Consider the following 27,444-nt stretch of genomic DNA (forward strand, 5'->3'; position numbering starts at 1 on the left):
GTTTTCAGGTTAATTATTTGGCTGCGATGCTGACGCTGGACAAGCTGTTGGCGGAGTCTGGGCTGGTTGTCAGGAGTTTGGCAGGACTTCTGGATCTGGCTCAATGTGACACTGTTCTGAGCTTAGTAGAAGTCTAGATCAAGTCTACTGGAAGACTTTTTTGGGGGGGGGGGGGGGTGCAAATAATAGAGGATGGAGAAGATATGTTATTAAGTTTTATTCTTGTCTGTACATTGTTTACATAACAACAATGCACAAAAAACAGCATTTCAGAAAGGTTCTGCATACAAAATCCACATAAAAACTTATCAATTCTGTATTATGCATGCCAGGCCAGTAGATGGCGATGTTACTTTGTATTGAAGCACTATGTTGCTAATCACATGCAAATTTCTTGACAGAGTGAAGGGTAAAAACAATCAAGATTGTGACAAGTGCTATCGCACACATGCTGATTCCATATTTGCACACTTAAAAACATTTTAAGTTTTAAAATTGTAAAAACATTTTATTTTGAAGCCTCAGTTATTGTACAATCAATGTGTCATCATCACGCACATGAAAAATCAGTGAGCTGCACACCATTGAACAGCCTCTAAGCCTTTCAGACTTCATTTCCAGAAGCAAATTGATGACCTTTACTGGTGATTATGAGTTGGTTTATGTTTTTTTTTTTTATACTGGGAGAAGTATTAACTATGAAGTCAAGCTAGGGCCATATATACTTGCAAAATAAAACAAAGTTTTGCAAACAACATAAAGTATTGAGCAAAAATATATGTATAAATGCAAATCTCCAAAAATCGTAAAGCAAAAAATGAATTTTTGAGAAATAAAAATAAATTTTGCTAACAAAAATAAAGACTTGCAAAGGGAAAATTAAGTTTTTAGAAATAAAATTACATTTGCAAACAAAAAAAGCACTGCATATAAATCAAGCAGTGCTAAAAAAAAACCATATATATTTGCAAAACATTTTTATAGCATTGCCTCATTTTGATATGCTTTTTAGTTTACTGTACATTTGCGATGTTGTTTTCACTTTGCACTTCATGTTACTGTGTGTTTCATAATGTGGCCATAATTTGACAAGAGGGCGAAGTCAAGGGAACTTGGCGTTTACGGCAGGCCCGGACCTACTGAGCTGTAAGACCACCTCGGTGATACTGTGTCTCCAGGTGATGACATTGCTTAAATGGAGGCAGGTCTGGGCCTACTGTAAACACCCAAATTTCCTTGATTCCACCTCCTTGTCAAATCAGGGCCACAAAGTGAAACGTGCAGAAACGTGAAGTGCAAAATGAAAACAGCATTGCAAACTCATGCATGACTGACAAGCAAATCAAAATGAGCATTAGAATTGACTAGACGGGGTTTGTAAAGGCAATGCTATAAAAATGTTTTGCAAATATAAATATATATATATATTTTTTAATTGTAAATATTTTTGTTTTTTGCACTGCCTGATTTTTATTTGCAGTTATTTTTTGTTAGCAAATTTTATCTTTATTTCTCAAAACTTAATTTTTGCTTTGCGATTTTTGGAGATTTGTTTTTATTTATTTTTTACAATTTTTATTTAATATCTTTTTGCTCAATACTTTATTTTTTGTTCATAAAACTTTCTTTTATTTTACAAGTATATATGGCCCTAGATTGACTCCATAATTATCATTATATTACATTATACTTGAAGTTTGAAAGCGATTAAATTTTCAGGTCGCAAAAATAACCCTGTTGTGTAAATAAATAGTCAAAACTAACAATTTTATCACACACTAGTCTTATGGGAAAGCAGACCAAAAATGTTGATGACTGGACTGCAGAAAGGATGCTGTATTTTTGTTTAGAAATTTGGAAAAAGGAATTAGCATTTTAGAGTTATTTGTCTAGTTTTTTCTTTCTTAAATGGTTGAAATATATGTCTGTTGTTAATATAAGCTCAAGATATTACCATGTTTATGCGTAATAAAATACATGATATAATAAAATTGCTGTAGTAATTTTCGAAGCGCTTCCAATAAACCATAAATGGGGGTAAAAAAAACAACAACTCACTAGTCTGCATTCTTGTTGTGTTTGACTACACTCTTGCAAACTATTCCTTTACTCAGACTTTAAGGGAAAATAATGTTTCAATATTGAAATAGTTGTTGAAAATTGATTGAAGGTGGCACTAAATTGTGACTATATATTTTTAATTTGTTTCTGCTGATTTTTTAAATCTAATTTTAAGTTGACACAGCATTACCTGCAGTTTGAATACATTAACTTGATATTCTATTAGTTTCTTATTTAAAAAAAAAAAGAGAGAGAGAAGCCATTTTCATATTTCTTGAAGTTTCACTACCCTGTGGATAAGGGGGTTAAATGGACTTTTCAGTACTTTATATAGAAGATATATTTAGATACATTGTTTTCCAAATTATATTTATTTTCTAAAATCTTTATGATTATTTAAAAACATTGTGACTTTGAAATAGGGAGAGGGAAGTTTCATATAACATGTCATAGATTTAATTTAGTTAAGTTAATTAGAAAAACCTTTGTAATTTGTTTTATTATGTGTTGTTGTATTTAAAAAAATAAAAATAACATTTTTTGTCAAAATTATCATTATATTTCATGAGTTTTATTTGTCACAAAGCTTATCTTCTGCAATAATCCAAAGCCATTTTACAAATTCTGTTGGATTTTTTGGGGGGAACAAGGGTGATGTAGATTGTTCTACAAAAATGTCACTGATGCTACTGATACTGTACTTCTGTCCAAACTTTCTGTATAACAAAAGAAGCACAATCAACTTCACCTGTCAAACTATTTCATTGTTTCTTAAGCAAACTCATAGGGATTTTGCCTCAATCTTTTGTTAGCCTAAGAAAGCGAATACAGAAATGCTACCCTCATTTCACCATAAACTGTGGTCTGAATGTTTAATTTGTCAGTGAGGCTCTGCGTTTATGACTGGCAGGCCTGAATGCTGACAATGTGGATGGATTCTCCTCTGCACTTCCTCATGGCCGCCTCACACTCAGTCATGGTCACTGGAGCAGACGCTTTGTCCTGCTGAGCACACACATGGATCCAGGTGTCCGGAGATGAACATTCCTCACTCGTCTTACAACGGCAGCTGTTCGTTTGCTCTACAACAACACAATTGTTAAAGCCAAACATTGCAGAATAATTTACTTTTTCCCAACTACATCCCAGCGGGCACCTTAATGTTGAAACCACATTAAAAAAACACGCCTAAAATGCTAATCATTTTGATGTCAGATGACTACCTTCATGTCAAAATGGCTTCAAATGGCATCAAAAATCTATTACAGGAATGTCTTGTGACCGATTTTTTATGTGTTTTTGACCCCAATTTTAGATGTCAATTTGATGTTGTTTTGACATCACGTTAGTTTGCAGGCAGGGATACAAAATCTGCTGTAAATTTGAAATTGAAGCTTTCAGATTAATAAACTTTTCTTGTTTTATATTAATTTTTGTGTTGATTTTTTGGTGGTCAAAATGGCATCAATGTGTGGATGTCAAATGGACATCAAGGTTTGGCATGATATCGATTTGCAATTTTTGATGTGTTTTTTTGATGCCGTCTTGACATTAATATGCCCACTGGAATTCAGAAAGACAGACACATATCAGAATACAGTTATTTTAAGATTTTACATTTTTATGCCACAAGTTCGATTAGGAATTTTGAAGGTTTCTTTTAAATAAAAGAACAGTTTCCAAGCATTACTTGAAGAACCATTCATCATTTGTTCATGAAATTCAGTCGCTTTAAAATGTGAAGTTTGAAAAACATTGATTTACATTGATAAAACAAATTACGTCACATTTACATTTGGGTGGGTAATTTATGTTGTAAAATGTTTTATGCTGTGTTATTTATGTTATTTACTAAGTTACTATTGTCAAAGATTTTGAAAAATAAATACTATTCATTTTGATTCTGAAATAAGTCTCTAATGCTAAACAAGACCGCATTTATTTGATGAAAAATGTAGTAATTCAGTGAAATATAATAATTTTAAATAGCTTTAGTATATTTTAGTATATTTTAAAATGTTATTTATTTTTGTGACAAAAAAAATCATGCAAAAAATAGCTTTTAGTGACATTTCTATTTTCAATTTGGAAGAAATGTCTTCACCATGAATGTTTTATTTAAATTGCATATTACTCAAACACGTTGAATTAAAATTAGAAATCCCAGAGATCAAATAATAGACCATTGAAGAGTTCAGATGCAAAAACCTCTAAATGCCGTATGAAATTTCCATTGAAAATGAACATTTTTCTCAGCCTCTTTTGTTTATGTAGAGATATTTCATTTTAAAGACTAGTAAAGTGATTTATTATTTGCCATAAAAGTGATATTACTGAGAATACACACAGGAGCTTGTTAAAAATGCTCGGTTTAGATGAAATGTTAGACAGCATTTAGAGGTTTTTGCATCTAAATTCTTCAATTATTTCAGATTATAAAAGTATTTTACAATACTTATGTTGTTACTCTATCAAAAAAAATTCTGTCTTGGCCAACATAAGAGACTTATTAACATAAAAAAAGAATCCTAATATATTCTGAAATCATCCAAAACTGAATTTCCTGTTCATCCACACTTTGCTGAAAAAAAAAAATACCCTTCCTTATGTTCCTAACCCCATACTGACTTAAATCCCGCTATGTTGTGTGGTTATTTTGGTCTCTCACCGTCGCACGTTTCTCCGAGTGTGCAGTGTGTACAGTCATTGGTTGATGGTTTTGTCCACTGACAGGCAGAGTCTTCAGCAAGGCTGTACTGATGACCCAGACACCGCATGGCCTGAACTTTACACACACTCAGCCTCTGTGTCCGACCGTGTTTCTCATCAGTCACACACACTTCTAAAGAAGACCTGTGAAGGACAGAAAAATAAAAACAGATCACTACAGCCAATAGCAGCGTTCATCCAAGCACAATCCACCGAGTAACTGTTGATGGAAAGTCATGGATCAAGTCTTGACAATCGTCAGTCTATATCGATCGCTGTTTGACTCCTGTACTAGAAGGTGGGCTTTATTCGCCATGTTGACGTTACACTTTTCCAAATTCAAAACTATACTAGTGACACGTCTTTTCTATAGTCACGTGTATTCTATAGTCTTTGTTAATAATTAGTAAATTAGTAGTTTGGTTTACTGTAGATATTGTCATAAATTAGGATTGTAGGATTATGGATGTAAAATAAGATCATAGTTATAAACAGGTCATATCTTAATAATAAGCAGGTAATTAGCCAGTAGTAAATGGTGTGAATTGTTACATAAATCAAAACTTTTACTTTACCATTCATTTACTGTAGTAACCTTGTGTCTATTGGGAACAATATACAGTGTACACTATATAGACCATTTTGAAGAATGTAAACAATAACATTGGTCCTAATGTATTTTCTGTTATATTTTTAATTTCTATAGCTTCTGAGAATCCAAAAAGGTCCACATATTGATAAATAATGTTATGACAGCTGTTTCATGTGAAAATATGATTGAATTGCCTCTTATTACAGTTATGATATAGAATGATAATAAGCAGGAAATGTTCAAGGGCCAATGACATTACCATATTGAAATGGTCAATATGAAGCATGTTTGTTGAAGTTTATTTTGCCCATGATAATGAGCCAAAATCTATGGTACCAAACTATAGAAAAACAAATCTAATTAATATATTGTTTTGTGGCGGTTCTTTCTGCTGTGGTGACCCCAGATTGATAAAGGGACTAAGCCGAAAAGAAAATGAATATAATTTTGTACATGGTGGGACTGCAAAAAAGGGGGTAGGGGGTTCACTTCACAATTGTTTTGACTATAAGTGCTCTTAATTATACTACAAAGGACAAATATGTATGTCTGTTTATTTTAACTAACCTGCAATATATGCTGGAATCATTGGATGAGGAGGCATTGATGAAAAAATTTGATTGTAACTTGTATTGTGGTGGTCCTATAAACAAACACATACCATGTTTTTTTTACTTTTTTTACTTTAAGACTTTTAGGTTTTGGCAGAGCCATTACTTTTAGGGTAGAAAATTATAATATAAAATTAAAATGAATAAAGGGATCGCCTAAAATGAAAATTACCTTATACATTTTTTCTCCCTAATGTACTTTTACACCTATGTAAGTTTCTTTCTTTCAGTTGAACACTAAAGAAGAATGCTGGTTGATGGCATTTATATTCGTAGTCGAAAAAAATTTGGAAATAATTTTTAATAAAGAAATGGTTATGAAAGTCAATGGGTCCCAGCTACCAGCATTTTTCAAATAGCTTCTTTTGTATTCAACAGAGGGAAGACTCTCACATAAGTTTTTAAAGTAAATAATGACAGAAGTTTTATTATTTTAGGTTAACTATCCAATCAGATAAAAGAAAATTAAGTGAAAGATGTTTCTCTGTTGGGTAGGCTAAATTGTCTCTGGTGTATGAGTGTGGATGGTTGTTTCCCAGACATGAGTTGCAGCTGGAAGGGCATCCGCTGCGTAAAACATGTGCTGGATAAGTTGGCGGTTCATTCTGCTGTGATTCTGCATTCTAACTCCCCAGATTAATAAAGGGAGTAAGCCGAAAAGAAAATGAATGAATGAATGAATGAATGTTTCTCTGTGGAGCATTAGTGAACATACTTGCACTGGTGAGGAACTTTACACACACATTTGTCCTTTGCCAGGTTCTCCCATGGCTGGCATTTTACTGTCGCAACCGTCGGCCTTAATACTGCTGTGAACAACATCATTTTATTTTAATTATTATTAAGCATCAATGATTTTCCACTTCCTATTACAGTTGAGTAAATGCTGTAGAAATGGATTAGGGTGAGGGTGAGTTTTGTACCTGTGAGACACTTGATGTTTTTTGGTTGTGGTGACCAGGAAAGGCCAGCATTGCACTGAATCTCATCCAGACCTTCTTTGACTTTGCCTTCAGGACAGGAGAGAGCGATGGCTTCACCGATGTTATAGTTCAGTTTCCAGGGGTTTGCGGTGACATCTGGAGGAAGCTGAGGAGGATCACATTGTGTTTCTGCAGACATTAAAAAGCAATATGTTTTATACACTGCAAAAAAAATGATATGCCAAAAAGTCATGACAACAAATATTTTTGTTTTTACCTTATGTTACTGTACCTTAACTTAATAAGATAATCGAATGTCAACTAGATTTTTTATGTTATGTAAAGTTAAGTTGAGATGACCAGAAAAGCTTATTTAATTCAATTAAAAAATTTAAGGCAGCAAGATTTTTTTATATAAAAATAACAATAAATACAATTTCAATATATATATATCACTTTTTATTGTTATAAAATGTACAAAACATTTCAATTATGTAATATAAAATATATAAAATAAAATGATAAACATAAAATATTGTTTATCATTTTATTTTATATATTTTATATTACATAATTGAAATGTTTTGTACATTTTATAACAATAAAAAGTGATATATATATATATATATATATATATATATATATATATATATATATATATATATATATATATATATATATATATATATATATATATATATATATATACATATATATAATTCCTTATTTAGATTAATATATGATCTCAAATAAGTTTCTCACTAATGAACAATCATTCATTCATTCATTCATTTTCTTTTCGGCTTAGTCCCTTTATTAATCAGGGGTCGCCACAGCAGAATGAACTGCCAACTTATCCAGCAAATGTTTTACACTGCGGATGCCCTTCCAGCCGTAACCAAACACTGGAAAACACCCATACACACTCTTTCACACATATACACTACAGCCAATTTAACTTATTCAATTCACCTATAGCACATGTCTTTGCACTGTGGGGGAAACTGGAGCACCCAGAACAAACCCACCCGAACTCGGGTAGAACATGCAAACTCCACACAGAAATGCCAACTGATCCAGCCAGGGCTCGAACCAGCGACCTTCTTGCTGTGAGGCGATCATGCTACCCACTGCGCCACCATGATGCTCTAATAAAAAATAGTATTTCAAATATATACCGAATCTATATATTGTATGTCTATAAACAGTTCTGTGATAATATACATTGCTATATTAAAATGTTTGATGTAATACTAACTTTTTTTAATATTTATAAACTGAATGTGTTCTCATTTTTAAAACATTAAAACAACACAAATAAACAAAAAGATTAATATATGATAAAACACATCTTACAAAACTATGATTATTATACTTATTTTTAAATAATATTCCTCTGAATTAAAAACATCTGAAAGTTTTTCACAAAAAACATGGTTTCTCTAAAATGTTTAATTATTTCAAATAATTATATGCATAGAGTTAAATTTATAACATGATTATTATAAACAATTTAATCTAATATTTCAGTAATCTAAGGTAATCTAATATTTCAGATACAATATTAAGTGATAATACTGATAATCATCTGTATTATCCAATATTTAATTTTTATGTGATTTATAATAAATTAAGAATTAAAATTTTCAACATCCTCAATACTGACCGACTGAATAAACACACCACCAAAAAAAAAAAAAATAATTAAATTAAATTAAAATCAGGAGTAGCCGAAAACGTCAGCACAAAAACCTCATTTCCACACTTACTTTTGCACTCCACTGGGTACTGCAGCCAGTTCAGATCTTCTTGACATTTAGCTATAGCATTACCAATCAAATGATAGCCTTCGATACAAGTATACTCAATCTTACTTCCCACCGGATACACATCTTTAGGATACTGCAATTGACACAAGAGAATAACATTGTAACACATCACAAAAACACATTTAACAACATCAGAATAGAGAACGTTTCATATAATCATTATTACCAAAACAAAGCCATTAGGAAGGTAGGGCGGCGTTTTACAGCTTTCCCTGGGTTTAATTGAATCATCAAAGCAGTGAGGCTCCATTGAGCTGAAAACAGGCCAGAATCAGTAAGTCAGTGAGTTTCCACACAGTGGCAGTGTTGATGCACTGTAACATTCACGGTATATAAAACGTCTCAGAATTGCTCTTAAAAATAGCCTTAAAGAAACACCACTTTATTTTGGAAATAGGCTCATTTTACAAATCTTCTAGAGTTAAACAGTTGAGTTTTACCATTTTAAATCCAATTAGCCAATCTCCAGGGGTCTAGTGTACAAAGACTTGCATTTAGTTCATGCATACGAACAAAGCTGTAAATGTGTGTGCGCGCAAAATAATTCAGGTGTATGAAATTATGTGCATGCAGGATCCCATGCACATTCACAGTGCATTCCAAATGGAATATACAGTTAAGATCAAAATTATTAGCCCCCTGTTTAGCTTTTCTCAATTTCTGTTTAACGAAGAGAATATTTTTTTCAACACATTTCTAAACACAATAGTTTTAATAACTCATTTCTATGAACTGATTTATTTGATTATATTTTATTTTATCTTTGCTATGATGACAGTACATAATATTTTACTAGATATTTTTCAAGACATTTCTATACAACTTAAAGTGACATTTAAAGGCTCAACTAGGTTAATTAGGTTAATTAGGCAAGTCATTGTATAGTGATGGTTTGTTCTGTAGACTATCGAAAAAATATATAGCTTAAAGGGGCTAATAATTTTGACCTTAAAATGGTTTCTAAAAATTAAAAACTGCTTTTATTCTAGCCAAAATAAAACAAATAAGACTTTCTCCTGAAGAAAAAATATTGTCAGACATACTGTGAAAATTTCCTTGCTTTGTTAAACATCATTTTAGAAATATTTTAAAAAGAAAAAAAAATTCAAAGGGCTTATAATTCTGACTTCAACTGTATATCGTCACTTCGAAGGGCCCTTCGGAATGAAACATTTTGAAGGGTACAACTGATGAACACTTCAGGCACCCATGATCCTTTGCGAAGGGAAATTGTTTGATGTCACACAGAATGAGAACTGGAAGTTTAGAGTTTGACTTTACCTATAAATATATAAGCAACCACTCTTATATTTTTACATACAGTTAAAACAAAACAAATGAAAGTAAAAAAATAAGAGTTTTAAATAAAACATAAATATATAAAAATAATATGTTTATATTATGTATAAAAATATATTAAATATAAATAATTATAAAATTAATGCCTATTTAAAATACACAATCATATGGAGTGTTTAGATAAATAAATAAATAAATAAATAAATAAATAAATAAATAAATAAATAAATAAATAAATAAATAAATAAATAAATATGTACATTCATTTTGGCATTAGTACATCTGATTTAGATCATTTTCCTATTTAAATCTTGACACTTCTGTTGTTACTTTGTGTACAAAATCGGATGGAAAATGAAAAATTTCTGTTTTCTAGGTCGATATCACTAGGAAGTATACTTTCATTCCGGCATAATAATCAAGGGACTTAGTTGATTTGTTGTTATTTTATTTCAAATACATGTTATTTTAAATCAAATAATCCTACAAAGTAAAATGTATCTGTTTCTACAAAACCATTAAGCAAGGACAACATGTTTTAACATTACAGTACTGAGCTTCTAATTACTTATATTTAATCAAAATACATTTATTCATTAATTTTCCTTCGGCTTAGTCTGTTTTTTTATCAGAGGTCGCCACAGCGGAATGAACTGACAACTATTCTGGCATATGCAATTCAGTACAGGGAAACACATATACACTCTCTCATTCACACACCCTTATGCACTACGGCCAATTTTGTTCACCCAATTCACTTATTGTGCATGTCTGAACTGTAGGGGAAACCGGAGCACCCACGTACTGTGTGGGAAAAACACGTGAACACAGGGAGAACATACAAACTTGAGGAAGAAATGCCAACTGGCCCAGGCCAGACTCAAACCAGCAACTCACTTGCTGTGAGGCGACGTTGCTAACCATATTCATTATACTTATTATAATAATGTTACCATAATTATTTTTTATTAATTGTTATAAAAATTATTAGTCCTTCTGTGAAGTTTAAATTCTTTCTCAGATAATTCCAAAATGATGTTTAACAGAAATAAAAAAGAAAGAGAATATTTTTAAACACAATAGTTTACCTATATAATAACCAATTCTAATAACTATTTTGCCATGATGGCAGTACATTACAGTAGATTTAGAGACATTATTTCGTTTTATTACGTTAGCAAGTCATTGGACAACAGCTGTTAGGTGGCTCATAATACTGACCTTCAAAATTATTATTTCTAAAAATATTTTAAAAAGTATTTACAGTAAAACTAACAGAAATAAGAAGTGAAAGAATATAATAGCAAGTATTTTTTTAAATGTCCTTGCTCTGTTAAACATCACTTGGGAAATATTTGAAAAAGCATGCCATTTTTACATTCTCTTATATTTAGTAATTTGCAGAATGATTCCACACACTTATATTTGTAAAAACCTTATCACAAAATCTGAAAAGTATTTGTATTTTGCATAGCTCCCTAAAATGCTCTAATCTGATTGGTCAGTTGCAACATTCCAGGTCTGCTCTTGCCAAATAACGACTGTTGTCAACAGCAATACCCTAATAACCAACCCATTTGGTGGCTGATTCTGAAAACATACCTCTATAAGCGTTTCTGGAGAGCACCAAATACATCCCAGGAGCTACATTTTTTTGCAGTTTTGTTTTCGCGAATCCACCAGAGGCCACTGTGTACATTTTTTGAGATCTAAAATTTTTCTTGCAAGTTCCATTCGTGCCTGCTGTTCTCACGTAAACCCACCAGAGGCGGCTGTCGACTGACTGTTTGAATGATTGAATGACTGACAAACCCTCCTCTTTCTCTAAACCCAACCAATTGTTTTGACTGACCTACCCACCCACTTCCCTTACCCCAACCAACAAGTTTTCAAAAGCAATCCAGAAAAAGAAAAGCCCTCATCTGATTTTTTACCACGATTTCAAATTTTACAACTTTATCACCCTGTTATTTACTTGTTTATAATATTTTTTGGATTCTGTTTTGGTCTTACCCGCTTTCTGGAACTGTTCTTCACCTGACTCGAACCCCTTTGTCATGGTCAACTCCTTCCTCTCTGCGTATCAAGTCCGCCGATCTAATGGGACAAACTGGTAACAGCGGGAAAGCTGTTCATGCGGAGGTAAGCGGTCAGCTGGTAAGCGCATAAAGGAATGGCATCATACCGCCCAATAGCGTTCATTTTAAAAATGAAATGCAGCCTTACGTAGCTCAGGCTACATAATTCACGATCTCCAAAAACGTATATAGGGCTATGTTTTCAAAATGCGCCTATGTTGCTAATAACCGCATAATTCTTTATTTTTTAAAGTTTTATTGTTTTTTTTTTTTTTTACGTTGCTGTCACCCCTTGTTTACACATAATACCCCACTAATAATGTTAAGGATGTTATAGGCCTACATTATATTCATGTTGAAGTGGTTGTAGACCCTCCTCACCGCAGGTGGTTTAATTCCTCTTCATCTTCACAGGCTGTCCTCTCTTCAGTGTTCCCAAGGCAGTCGCGGCCGCCTGAAGGAGCAGGACGGGTGCATAAGCGTCTGCGGCTCTTCTGTCCTCCACTGCAGCTGCTCCATGAAGACCAGCAGGCCCAGTCTCCGTGAATCACTCCTGAAACACAACAAGTTCAATTTTACAGACAATTGGTTGTGTGTTTAGTAACTTGCATAATTATTGTCCTTATTCATTATTAAAATTTATTGACACTGTAAAAAAAAGGTATTTCAAAAGGTCAACACGGTTTGTTACTTTAACTAATTTACTCAGTCATTTCAATTCATTTCAAGTTTCAACTTTTTTGTTTATATAAAAATTTAATTATTATTTTAGGTCAGTTTGATTGATTAGGTGAAGTTGAGATGACTATAAAAGTTCAGTTAATTAAAATAAAATGTTTTAGGCACGACTTTGTTCCCAAAGTATTAATGGTAAAATCAAGAATGAAGACATTCACAAGGTCATTTAAATGTCGTGTAAATATTTAAAGCAAAACGAAAGAAAGAAAGAAAGAAAGAAAAAAAGAAAGAAACGAACAAACAAAAGAAAGAAAGAAACGAACAACAAAAGAAAGAAAGAAAGAAAGAAAGAAAGAAAGAAAGAAAGAAAGAAAGAAAGAAAGAAAGAAAGAAAGAAAGAAAGAAAGAAAGAAAGAAAGAAAGAAAGAAAGAAAGAAAGATAAGTAATTCACCACTAATGTGTAAATAATTTGCCCTCATGTAGTTAACTAAAGATATAATTTAAGATTTTTAAGACAAGACATTGCAGGCAAACATTTTTTTTTTTGGTTTTTAAATAAGGTGTCATTGAAGTCTATGAAAAGAAAACATTCAAAATAAAATTGTGTTTATTTTAATGCAGTTTGTGTCTGTAAATTTCAATTGCAGTGCATATATTAAAAAGCTGTTTTCTCAAATAGAGTTTATTTTTCCTGCTCTAAACTATAAGTCTCCCTTTCAGCCGCATTAAACATTAAAGCCAAGATAAAATCAAAATACTTTTCTTATTTTGAGATGTATATAGTAGTTTATGTTATAAAGGACGTAACTGTGTAGTCTATTATTTAGTAAAAATGTATTTGTCCTCATGAACTTTGACCATATACCATAACCTTCCCTTTTCTTCACTTCTGGTCACATGGAAAGCATTTAAGGTGGGGCTATCAGTACTTTAAGGAGGGGCTATAAGGTCTAGTTTTTGCCTGGATTTCCGACATTTATCAGTCTTCCTCCATTTTGTTAGTAACGCCCATCTTGCAATGATCCAAAGAATGAAATCATACACTGTCCTATTTTTTTTCCGTATTTCAGGACCGTTTCAATCCGATGTACGTCATGATATGGGAAAAAAGGGCTATCTTAACATCTATTTCATGCCAATATTAAAGATGTGATCATATCTATAATCTTAAACTGTTATGTGTAAAGCGTTTTTGTGTAAAGTGCTTTGAGTGTCCAGAAAATGTAAATGTAAGGAATAATTATTATTATAATTTGCTTTATGGTATACATTCATTTAACTTAACTTTACACTTAACTTTTTTATTTTGTATTATTTTATATTCATATAGTATATTCTGAAAAATTGTAAAAGCATGACATGACAATAATATGAAAACTATGAAACAAGAGTTTGACTTTATACAATGTTCAGATTGTGTTGATCGGTGCAAATAAGCACACGTTTAATTAAAGAATGCCTCATTTGCAGATTTAAACATACAAGTAAAAAAAAAACTAGAAATACCACAAAGAAAATTGGGTCACACCTTATTTTGATGGTCCGTTTGTTGAATTTAGTTACATTGCATCTACATGCCAACTAATTCTCATTAGATTATAAATAGATTGTTAGGTTGGGGTTGGGGTTAGGGTTAGTGTAAGTTGACATGCACTTGCAAAGTTTCTTATAGTCAGTTAAATGCCTGTTGAAGGAGCGATATCAACAGATATTACGCAGACACTCTACTAATACTCAAATGGACCATCAAAATGAATGTTGCAGACAATTATTTGCAATTATTAATGTAATAAATCAACAGCGGAAATATGGTCATAACTTTTTTTTTTTGTTTCACCCTATGTACCTGCAGTGAATTGCCTTAAAATGATAGATGTTATCAAAAGTAATCGCAGGTATGACATTTTTGGAATCTGATTACTTAATCCAGCTGATATGTATTCAATAAATATTATTAGTTCCTAACTTCAATACCTGGCTGTTCATCATATGGCGTCCCATGTTCACAGGCTTGGCCTCTAGTTCCCGGTTTACACACACACTTGCAGACGTTTTCATCCAGCACACGCAGCCCATTATTCCGGCATTCTCTGCATTGACATGAGTGTTTCTCTGTGAGGTATGTCTCAATTGCACGCTTTAAGAGAAACCTTTTCAGCCCTGCACACGGCACTTCTTTCACCAGCTCATGTAGAGATCTGAGCTGCACAAATCACAAATTTACACATTCAGTCTCATAACAACTCTCATACAACATTCTCATGCAAATCATAATTCCTGTTTCTACCGTATGCTTGTTAATAGTCAATTGTTTTATCAAATCCATGGTTCTTTATTTAAATGTATTCTGGAAAATAGGTCACATTACTTCTTTCAGGCTTTCAGTATGCGCTTTTTCTTAAATATGGATCCACAATACTCAAGATGACTTCATCCTCTGATATAGCGTATACCGAAATTGTGGCAAGCTGTTTTAACATTTAATTTATAAGACACAGCGACGTCTATTTTTTATGCTAGATACTATTCCAGTGGTACTTATCATTGGCTACTTCTGCTTATTTATTTATTTATTTGGTAACACTTTAGTTAAGGTCACAATTCAGCGTATTAACAAACCATTAATTAAGACTTCTAGCTAAACGAACTACTAATCAGCTGTTTATTGATAGTAAGGTAGAATTTTGGTTTAGGTTTTAGGTAGGATTAGGGCCACGAAATAAGAATATACTTTATAACTGCTAATGAACAGTTCATATCTTATTAATAGGCAGATAATATAAGCCAGTAGTTAATAGCATCAATTGTGACCTAAAGTGTCACCATTTATTTTTAGCAAATAGTAGCCTACTTGTTTGCTAGATACTGTCGAATAAGATAGTATTCAATACCATCACTTTGAGTCGGGCTGATGATACTGTATCCTGCTTATTACACGACTATAGTTGACACAAACTATAAAAATTAGACAAAACATTGTTCTGAGCTGTGCCTGGGATGACTTATTATTAACTAAAAGTTTATTATTAGTGTAATAGTTTATCATTCGCTTTTTCTAGCTTAGTATATTAAGCTGACGTAAACGTAAAGTGAGCTGATTAAGCATACAATAACCTGCGTAAGGAGAGCTGATGAAGCATACAATAACCTGCGCGTTATTATTATCATATAATAATATATTATCAAAAACGCTAAGCTGACAGAAACTACACCCTTTTTATGAAGCATACTAACCCTTTTTCATTCACAAAACGGACAAACCACGTCGTGACAGACAAGCAGATATGAATGTGGATGTAAGTATGGATTTGAACATATTCACTGACGGTCGAGGTAATTCAAAGCTTCAATACTCAATTTAATTTTCTGGAAATTACCATGCAAGTTCAGTTCCAATAATTTACATCATTCATGTTTATTTATTTATTTATTTATTTATTTATTTATTTATTTATTTATTTATTTATTTTGCTATTGTACTCTTCAATACACAACATAAAAAACACAATATCTGAAAGTAACATTGAGTTATATATATATTTTTGCAAATAAACTCATATGGCCAATTGTACCAACATGCCTATAATTTCCCAAACAATCATTCTGATATCTGCAAAATGTATAGTGTACACACAGTGTGTGATTCTAAAAAAGCATGAATATTTTTTAATGAGATCTTCCAATGCGTCACTATAATTTTAAACTGTTTAAAAAAAAATCCTGAAAAGGCTGTATTTCATTAGCATTATATCTCTTGATTATTAAAGATTAGACTCTCTATTTTGTTAACAACCTCTTATGTATAAAATGACCAAATATTAACATTTGTTTCCAAACCAACCTTGGATTTGATGATGCGTGGATAGTACTTCAGTGAACCAGACCACTGGGAAAAGGTCCTGGCATTCTCTTTTTCAGCGTATTTGTTAAACATTGACAGTTTTGCAATAAATCCAGGATCTCCACCAATGATATCTGTTTTCATATCATTTTCTGGTATGCTTCTATCTGTTTGGGACACAGAATTGTATGTCACTGTACAACACATTGCTCTATAGAGTATATATTGCATAATTGTAATAAAATTCTATATATAATAATAATTCTATTAAGTCATAGTTTCCTAAAACTGGAAGCAAGAATTGATGGTTTTATTTAGCTTTATTTGTCCTACAAAACTTACAAAATGGTTCGCTTTTATCAAGAGTGTCTATCGTGCAAGATGTTGTGGACCACCGAATAAAAAACATGACTGAATGGCTCGTTACGACACAATCCTCATAGTCTCTTTTCTCAGATTCTGTGTAGAAAGTAATAAATCATTGGGCAGATTTAGAATATCAAACACTTATCTAAAGTTAATCGAACATGTGCGACACTTACTCAGTTTAGAAATAACATCTTCGCTGGCCATCAGGTATAATTTAAAATGGCCCCCAAGAGTGCCTTCTGAAATATAGTGGGTGCCAAATCTGTCCAGCACATTGCGGTAGGCAGCGTAATCATATACAACAGGCAGTGCCACCAGAGCTTTCCAGAAGTCTTCTGAAAGTGGCAGATATTCTGGGTCCTGATTCTTGAACTGGCCCACTTCCACATCACTCTTTAAAATCATCAGATTTTTGGACTGAAAAGTGAACAAAGTCTCACATTTATTTCAATGTGTTGGCTTGTGTTGCTCTCGATGATATCAAAATAATTCAAAGCCACCACAAATACAGAAATTCTAGTCTGTAATACAATATGATGTGATGATAAGTATGCACAATACTAATATTGTGGGTACTTAAAAATACCTAAAAATTATTCAGACTCAGAATATTCAGAATATTTTATAACTTAGAGATCATGCTTTAACTTCTGTCTAATGGAGAGAGAAAAAAGTCAGGATTGTAAGATGCAAACTAAAAATTCTTAAAAAAAAAAAGTTATAATTTTAAGATTTAAAAACAATGGGTTATATGCACACATGTATATGACTTTTAATGACTTTTAAAAAGTATATGACTTTTAATTTTCAGACTTGCTAATGCATTACATATAATTAATCTCTAAGCCATTTTATTGTTATTATTGTACTGTAAACAAAAAATAGCTGTTTAGATTTAAGTAAGCAACTATTTAATAATGTGATTTGGACTTTTTATACAGTACACTGTTAAATGCTGGGTTTCAATTCCTTGATGTTGTCCCAACACAAATAGATTAAGTAACTTAATTGTTTTTTGAAATGTAAATGGATTGAGAATAAAACAATTAGGTTGTCTCAAAAACAACTTAAGAATTATGTTGTTTCAACTCATATTAAATAAGCAGTTTAAACAAGCAGCAAACATGATTTTTTTTAATGAACGTTTGGCCACAGTTAACTGAAATTCACAGTAAATGTTTAAATTAATAACAAGGAAGGAGAGCAAACTGATTTAGCAAAGAATTAAGCTATATGCAATCAAAATTCTGTTTCGCTCTATGAATTAATTACATTCAAATTAATTTTGACTTAACTTTGTTATGTAGACTGTTAGTACTGAAGTATGTTTGATCAAAAAAACAAAAGCAAAAAGCAAGTTGGTGAAATTTTTCTCAAAGTCACACCCCATTTAATAACAAAATAAACAGAACCAAACACTCTCAAACAATAAGCAGTAAAGAATCATCTAATCATAATTATGTGAATACTGTATGTTTGCATTATCTCTCAGCACTTCTGTCAATTCACTTCAAAATTATTGTTGTATTGTTGTATTGTTATAAAGCTGTTTTGTTTTAAAATGCAACACAATCCAAACAAAGTTGAGACAGGAGCAATTTAGGGCTAGTAATCAGGTAAATTTGTTGAATAACGTTGTGATTTGAAACAGATGATGTCAACAGATAATTGCAATTATTATTTGGTACAAAAGCAGCATTCAAGAAAAGTCTAGTCCTTTAGGAGCAAAGATGGGCTGAGGATGAAAAGTATTGTAATCTTTAAAAACAATGCTACTCAAAGAAAGGTATGGGAGACTTTTGGATATTTCACCTTCAACTGTGCATAACATAATTAAAAGTTTCAAGGAATCTGGAGGAATTTCAATGCTTAAAGGACAAGGGCGCAAGCCTAAGCTGAACAACCATGATTTTTTGATCAACAACCATGATCACTCAGGCAGCACTGCATCAAGAATTGTCATTCGTCTATAAGCGACATCACCACATGGGCTCAGAACTAATTTGGCAAACCTTTGTCAAGTACTACAATACTTAGTTACATCCACAAATGCCAGTTGAAACGGTACTGTGCCAAAAAGAAGGTCCTATGTTAACAGTGTCCAGAAGCCCCATCGACTTCTCTGGGCTCAGAGGTATCAGGGATGGACCATCACACAGTGGAAATGTGTACTCTGGACAGAAGAATCAGTATTTCAGGATTTTTTGGGGAGAAATGGATGCTGTGTGCTCTGAACCAAAGAAGAAAATGATCATTCAGACTGTTACCAGCAACAAGTCCAAAAGCCAGGGTCTGTCATAGATACCCCATACTGTTGCCCACCTTAAGACTTGTTTGTAGGAAGAATGGGACAAAAATTACACATGAAACCACATCACTTGGTGTATTCAGTCCATAAAAGTCTTTTAAGTATTGTGAAAAGGAATGGCAACATACGTGGTAAATGCTTTACTGTTCCAACTTTTTAAAAATGTGTTGCAAGAACCAAAATTGGAATATGTGTTTATTTTGACAATTAAAAATGAAAAAAATCATAAGGAACACATTAAACAATGTTTGTTGTATTAACTGCAATGAAATACAAGTCAAAGTAAATTTAGAAATCACTACTTTCTTTTTTTATTTGTGTATTACATACTGTCCCAACTTTTTCTGACTTGGGATTGTAGTTAAATAACCAGAGCTCAGTCCTAACTCAGGATGTATTGTGAGATAATGAATAAAGCAACATAAGGTAATAATGTAATGCATGAAAGTACAAATCTGTAGTATACAGTACCTTAGACTGTGATAGTTCATCATGGAAGACATAATCATCGTGCCCATAGTCTGTGCCTGTTGTTTTTTCATGTTTTTCATAGTGATATAAGTAGTGCCAAGAACTGGCAAAGGACTCATCTGTAAAATCGTTTTTTGCTGTTACCTGGGAAACACAAAACAAGTTAAACTAAAGATAAACTAACTGACAAAAAAGTTTATAGAAAGGTTCTGCTCTAAAATTGGTAACATGTTTTCACTTATTGATGGCTTTGTCAGAATAGTGAGACGTTAATTTGAAGTTGTATGAAATAAACTTATATTTCTGGAAAGCAAATTGGTAAATGTAAACAGAATACTAAAAACAACAAAATAAAAAATAAAAACTCATAATACTTTGTATAAATTGCAAGATGGTAACTTAAAATTGTGATAGAAAATAGTTTTTCCAATATATATATATATATATATATATATATATATATATATATATATATATATATATATATATATATATATATATATATATATATATATATATATATACTGACCGGCCACTATTAGGTACACCTTATTAGTACCAGGTTGGACCCCCTTTTGCCTTCAGAACTGCCTTAATCCTTTGTGGCATAGATTCAACAAGGTAATATTCCTCAGAAATTTTGGTCCATATTGACATGATAGCATCATGCAGTTGCTGCAGATTTGTCAGCTGCTCATCCATGATGTGAATCTCCCATTCCACCACATTCCAAAGGTGCTCTATTGGATTGAGATCTGGTGATTGTGGAGGCCATTTGAGTACAGTACATTGTCATGTTCAAGGAACTGCTCTGAGATAATTCGCACTTTATGGAATGGCGTGTTATCCTGTTGGGAGTAGCCATGAGAAGGTAGGTCCAGTGTGGTCATAAAGGGATGGACATGATCAGCAACAATCCTCAGGTAGACTGTGGCATTGACATGATGCTCAATTGGTACTAATGGGCCCAAAGTGTGCAAAGAAAATATCTCCCACACCACTACGCTACCACCACCAGCCTGAACCATTGATACAAGGCAGGATGGATCCATGCTTTCATATTGTTGATGCCAAATTCTGACTCTACCATACGAATGTTGCAGCAGACTAGACAACATTTTTCCAATCCTTTTTGTCTAATTTTGCTGAGCCTGTGTGAATTGTGGCCTCAGTTTCCTGTTCTTAGCTGACAGGAGTGGCACCCGGTGTGGTCTTCTGCTGCTGTAGCCCATCCGCCTTAAGTATTGGGCATTCAGAGATGCCCTTCTGCATACCTCGGTTGTAACAAGTGGTTATTTGAGTTACTGTTGCCTTTCTATCAGCTAGAACCAGTCTGGCCATTCTCCTCTGACCTCTGGCATCAACAAGGCATGTGCGCCCACAGAACTGCCGCTCACTGGATATTTTCTTTTTTTCAGATCATTCTCTGTAAACCCTAGAGATTGTACGTTGCGGTGTGAAAATCCCAGAACATCAGCAGTTTCTGAAATAGAACCAGCCCGTCTAACAACCATGCCACGTTCAAAGTCACTTAAATCACCTTTCTTCCCCATTGTGATGCTCAGTTTGAACTGCGGCAGATCGTCCTGACCATGTCTACATGCCTAAATGCATTGAGTTGCTGCCATGTGATCGGCTAATTAGAAATTTGCATTAACAAGCAGTTGGACAGGTGTACCTAATATAGTGGCCGGCGAGTGTATACAGTTGAAGTCAAAATTAGTATTTAAAATTATTAATTGTTCTTATTATTATGTAACTCTTTCTTTATTACAGTAAAGGATCAAATTTCACTTGCTTGGAAAGAATATCTGAGAACACTTTGAGGAAGTCTATAAAAGTCTTTGTGGTCTCCACTGAAGGTCTTTTGGCACAGACCCCCAAAGCTCTTAGTGTTGATGACAGTTCCTCTGGCTTCTCTCTTCACTGCGTCAAACCTGTAGTGCAAACATACACACGCTAATAGTGGCTTTATACACAGGAGTCTAGAGTGTATATGAATGTATAATTGTATTGAATATGAGGGAAACAAATAATATCATTGGGTCTTATCACCCTTGACCAGTGATCTCTACATTCGGTGGAGGCTTTTCCAGAATAGACTTTTCAGAGATTTTACAGATCGGTTTCCTGTCACATCTCTGCTCATCTGAACCATCCTCACAATCCTGATCACCATTGCACACTAAAGATAGGCTGATACATTTCCCTTGAAAGAAAAAGAGAAAAAAATAAACTATTCAGTGCCTATTTTAAAGGTAAAATACATTTGCAAATGTACTTAATCTGTAACATTTAAGAAGAAGAAGAAAAAATCATCCCTTATTAACCCTTTAACTGCCTGCTCGACCACTGGTTGACCATATTTTGACTGACTATATCTTATTGAGAGGAGTATCTAACTTAACTAAACCTGATTAAGCCATCTCTACCATCTAGTTGAAGTATGTTATAACAAAATATCCACTAGCTGTCACTAACTCAATCAACAGCACTTGTCAAAACATTGCTTCTACCATTGAAGGAAAAAACAAGGAAATCACTCCTGACATGTGAACTCTTTTTGAGGAAAATTGGCATGGTTAGCATTTTTTTTTTTGACATATTACCCTCTAAGATGTTACTTGGTGCCTACTTGGTAAATATTTAGTATGTTTGTAATATTCTTTCAAAAACATGCTCAACCAAATGGTGGATTTGTCACTTCATGGTAAACGTAGAAAAGCAAAACTAATGTTTTCATATCATGTAGGTAGATGTTGATATTTTAGAAATTATAGGATGTGTTGAAAAAAAATTATTGATTGCGTTAACTAGCGACATTAGGAGTTAGAAATTGCAATCCAAACATTTTTTTAATAGCTTTTTTCTTGGAGGGGCAGTTAAAGGGTTAGTGGGCTTCCATTTTGTTAGAAAAATATTCATTCCTTTATTCATTATATTCTCTCATTTTCCTTTAGCTTAGTCCCTTTATTCATCAGGGGTTGTCACAGCGGAACGAACTGCCAATTTATCCTGCATAGGTTCAGCAATTATCCAGCAATATCTAGCAATTTATACAGCGAATGCCCTTACAGGTGCAACACAGAACTGGGAAATATCCAATTTAACTTATTCAATTCACCTATACTGCATGTCTTTGGACTGTGGGAGAAACAGGAGCTAATTTAATTAAATGTTAAATTAAATTAAATTAAATTAAATTAAATTAAATTAAATTAAATTAAATTAAATTAAATTTAATTTAATTTAATTTAATTTAATTTAATTTAATTTAATTTAATTATTTAATTTTATTTTACTTCTACTATTTTGTTTTCATTTTCTCTTGTTTGACTTATGGACCAAATGCCTGTTTTCTGATTTTGAGCAGTGTAAGCCAAATTAATTCAGATTATGTAGTTATGATCATGTGAGTGCAATGGTATTGATATCAGAGTTTGTTTTGAATGTAGATACTAAAAAATCTGTATGTGAGAGGTAGATTTTGTAATGTGAATTAAATATTGTTCAAATGTTGTTTCTAATCACTGATGTAAGATTTAAAACCATACAATTAGTGCATGGAAAAAACACCACTGTTTATGTAAACAAGCTGCGATTTATATAATAAAAGTCGTTATATGTTTGGTAGGAACAAAATAATATATGACCGTTTTATGACCTTTTATTTATTTATTTTTTGACAGGATTTTTTTTTCCTTTAAGGACTTAAGTGTTACATTTTTAATGAAGAAGATTATATGTAATCCGTCAACTAAGCAAGTATTGTATGGGGAAGTCTATTATTATTATTTTTTAACTTTTTATTTTTTAATCACTTTCACAAACACACAAAAAAAAACAAAAAAAAAAAACAGAAAAACATCAAAACAATTACCAGACTGGCATCGGAAACGTCCTCCGCATCCCTCCTCTAGGGGACAGACCTGAGTCGAAATGCATGTCTGTGTGCGAGTTGAGCTTCCAGTGCAAGGCTGACCGCCAAACTGAGAGAAGACTGCTATGAAGCGGATCTGTGTCTGCAGTCACCACACATATCATTACACACATTGGAGTTGCACAAGACTGATGAAAACTGATAAACAATGTTATCCAATAGCAGATCAAAAATCAACACCAGCCCCACCTGTGTTTTGGAGCAGCGATCACAGGCTGACCAGCTGGACCAGGAGCCCCACAGGCAATGCACAGGTTCAGACGGTGACCTGATGGACCTCACTGACCCTGCACTGATTCAGGAGCAACTCAATGAATCATGTTATTAGCAGTAGAATACAGTCAAGCCAAAAATTACGCAATTGATTATATTTACCCAAAACATTCAGACAACTTTAAAGGTGCCATAAAATAAAAATCGTGATTTACCTAGCTGAATTTAGAATTTAGTACGTGGAAATGACATATAATGAGCCTCGAACACAATTGTTTCCTCATTCTCCTGTAATTAAAGGGGTGGTCCACTACGATATCATAATTTAAACTTTAGTTGATGTGTAATGCAACTGTGAACATAAACAACATCTCTGAATGAGATCATAAATGCTTCAAGTTACACGCATCCACTCTGTGCATAAACCAAGCGCAACAAAGGGGCGTGGCCAGAGGTGCTATAATGTTATAGCAGAGAAAGCTAAAATGCTGTCCAAATGCTGCTATTTCCACAGAGCTTCTTCTGTTTCTGTATTTGGGTTTCCAAAGGCCACAACACTAAGAGAGATGTGCTTACAATTTAATTATAATTTTAGTTCCAGATAATTGTAAAAAAAATATACAGCTAGCATTTGACAAAGAACAGCTTAAAGAATCTCTCCCAGTTCAGTGCTGAATTCAGCTAAAATTCCTCAAAGGAGCAGCTCCAACCATAATAAAAGAAGCTGTGGACTGTGAGCCACAACCTGTAAGTATTTTTATTTGTTAAAATTGATCTATTACATGCACAGTTTCTAACGTTAGCAATATGTTGTACCGAGGACGTAAACAAGGATGTAAACAACAGGAAATGCTGTTTGGCACTGTTAACAGTTTAGCTACAAATTCATATTTTTCCGTCAAACCGCTGTAAACACCCACAATCTTCAGCAGCGATGCAAGTGTCTCTATGCGGACGCTTTCCCTGCATTCTACATCTCAAATAACTTGCAAAAGATATGTGAACGATTCATATTACTTACACATGCTAATTCTGAATATATGTGAAAGACACTTGTCAGGTTTTATTTTAGAGAAGCAGGCGTGAGGTTCAGCTATCATTTTCTGACTGATTTGGGCTCAAACTGATATTGTCATGATCACCAGTGACCTAAAACCAGAGATCGCGGGAAAAAATTCACACACACCACACAAACTACCACGACCAGAATGCATTGCAAAGGTATATCAACAAAGTATTGAGCAAAGGCTGTGATAACTTGTGTACATGTGATTTTTCAGGTTTTTATTTTTAATTAATTTGCAACAGTTTAAAAAAAATCCTTTTTTCACATTGTCATTATGGGGTATTGTGTGTAGAATTTTAAGGAAATAAATGAATTTAATCCATTTAGGAATAAGGCTGTAACATAAAAAAATGTGGAAAAAGTGAAGTGCTATGAATACTTTCCAGATGCACTGTAGCAGAGAACAATTTAACATATTGTATCAATGCATTCTAGGGCACCTGTAAGTGTGTTCAAATTAAAGTTTACACTATGAGTACTTTTTTATGTAACCTATTCCTCAATGAAAGCCTGTGCTCTCTGCTGTCAACCAGATTCATGCAAGCCTCAACTTCAATATTTACACTTCATAATATGCTATGAAAAGCTACTGTGAAAGGACAGATAATGCAACAGACTTTGAAAAATAAATGCAAAAATGTTACTTACTGTGTAATTGATGCTGAAGACAACAGTGAGAGAAGAAAAACTCCATGCAGAAACACACACTGAGAACAAACAAGTTTTTCTCCTAATAAGTCAGTTCTGAATGAAAATAGCATTTAAGTAAAACTGCATTAAACTCGACACTTTCACTAAAGGGCATCATTTGCGTTATAATCAATGCATGTTCAAATAATGCACAACTTTTTAGATACCGGTTAAAAAATTAAGAGTACTTACCTTCATTGTAGCAATCTAAAGCAGCACGCACATTTCTCTGCAAGCTGTCTGTCTATACAGTCCACAACATAATCGGAGAAACCCTCCCAATCCGAGTCTTATCTCACTAAAACAAGCTGTGAGCGGGAAATGATCATTTCTCTGCCAAAGAATGCCTGTAACAACACAATCCTCATTTCACTGGAATGTGAGCGAGACCCAGGAGAGAGAAAGAGCACATAAATCTCTCTAATGACTCTAGAGGATTTATGGAGCATGTCGAGAATTAAACCGCCAGTTATGGATGTCCAGTTGAGTAAATAGATGTTAGCTTGTCACGTATTGAATACGAATCCGACATCTACATTGAAGTTTAAATTCACAATAAACACTTGATGGAGACGAAGCACAATTTTAGTCAAAGTCCACCATTAAGAACTATATAAAAGCTTTATTTGAAATTTAAATGTTAACTGGAAGGATCTTTGTATTTTAAAGTCGAAGTTTCTTGTGAATATCCTGCAAATGCTCATGCATTTGTGAATAATAATGCTATACATTGTCTCAGGGTCAGGGGTTAATCAGCAGGCTTTTCTGCTGCTTAGACCTCAGGATCCACAGTCCTCTGAGGATCTCATTTGCATAATTAAAAGGTAATTGAGTTTCTCAGCGAGCCCCTTATTGCCAAGCTGTTATTAGCAGCATGTACTGCGGGCAGGTAATAATGCATCAAAAATCCATTTGTGTGGTCACAGAGTCATTCACATGTTTACAAACACTGAAATGTGTACGTGAAAACCTCTTAAAGTCATCATGAAATGTGTAATATTGGAGACTTTATTTATGTTTATTTTTATTCATCCATGTTTGTTCTGTATTTGAAATTATTAATATGTTTTTATAACATTTAAGGTGCTAAGGAACGAAGAAATCAGTATTCCCTCAATCATTTGACATATAATTGGGCATTATACTAAGTTTTGTAACTCAAAATGGCAATGCAGTGGCACAGTAGGTAGTGCTGTTGCCTCACAGCAAGAAGGTCGCTGGTTCGAGCCTTGGCTGGGTCAGTTGGCATTTCTGTGTGGAGTTTGCATGTTGTCCCTGCGTTTGCGTGGGTTTCCTCTGGGTGCTCTATTTCCCCCCCCCAGTCGAAAGACATGTGGTATAGGTGAACTGGGACGGCTAAATTTTCTGTAGTGTATGAGTGTGAGTGAGTGTATGGGTTGCAGCTGGAAGGGCATCTGCTGCGTAAAAATGTGCTGGATAAGTTGGCGGTTCATTCCGCTGTGGTGACCCCGAATTAATAAAGGGACTAAGCCGAAAAGAAAATAAATTAATGAACTTAAAATGTTTTTGTTAGTCTAAAAACAGCTTATATTGAAGCCAATCTGTCAAAGTGAAAGATCGTGTAATGCACTTCTTTATTGTGTAATAGTATTTTTAAAGTGACAGCTCTGTTATTTAATGTAATCAAACGAAAAATCTAAATAAATGAGAAATTCATTCATGGCTCTTTAATAAGAATGTATAAATTGTACATTGAAGAAAAGATTAATGAGATTTATTAAGTTGATTCTCATTCTTTATAATA

At 33.2% G+C, this 27,444-nt stretch overlaps 1 protein-coding gene across 2 annotated transcripts; it reads right to left on the reverse strand.

Annotated features, from left to right (window-relative positions):
• Window positions 1-202: 202 nt before the first annotated feature.
• Window positions 203-25,977, reverse strand: c7a (complement component 7a). Of its 2 annotated transcripts, none has more exons than XM_056463408.1 (18): window positions 25,872-25,977; window positions 25,638-25,696; window positions 23,900-24,002; window positions 23,651-23,792; window positions 21,826-21,979; window positions 21,569-21,707; window positions 19,771-19,914; window positions 17,165-17,408; window positions 16,965-17,081; window positions 16,623-16,789; window positions 14,756-14,984; window positions 12,484-12,655; window positions 8,892-8,979; window positions 8,666-8,798; window positions 6,897-7,085; window positions 6,689-6,779; window positions 4,730-4,914; window positions 203-3,143 (listed from the first exon to the last, which is right to left on the reverse strand). In XM_056463408.1, exons 1-18 carry the CDS (start codon window positions 25,875-25,877, stop codon window positions 2,959-2,961), a joined length of 2,547 nt encoding a protein of 848 aa, XP_056319383.1. In that variant the 5' UTR covers window positions 25,878-25,977; the 3' UTR covers window positions 203-2,958. The 2 variants fall into 2 exon arrangements, with proteins under 2 accessions (XP_056319383.1, XP_056319382.1); XM_056463407.1 differs by having other exon boundaries at window positions 6,689-6,782.
• Window positions 25,978-27,444: the final 1,467 nt, after the last annotated feature.

The sequence above is a fragment of the Danio aesculapii genome, chromosome 8 (assembly GCF_903798145.1).
Source record: "Danio aesculapii chromosome 8, fDanAes4.1, whole genome shotgun sequence".
NCBI classification, from domain to species: domain Eukaryota; kingdom Metazoa; phylum Chordata; class Actinopteri; order Cypriniformes; family Danionidae; genus Danio; species Danio aesculapii.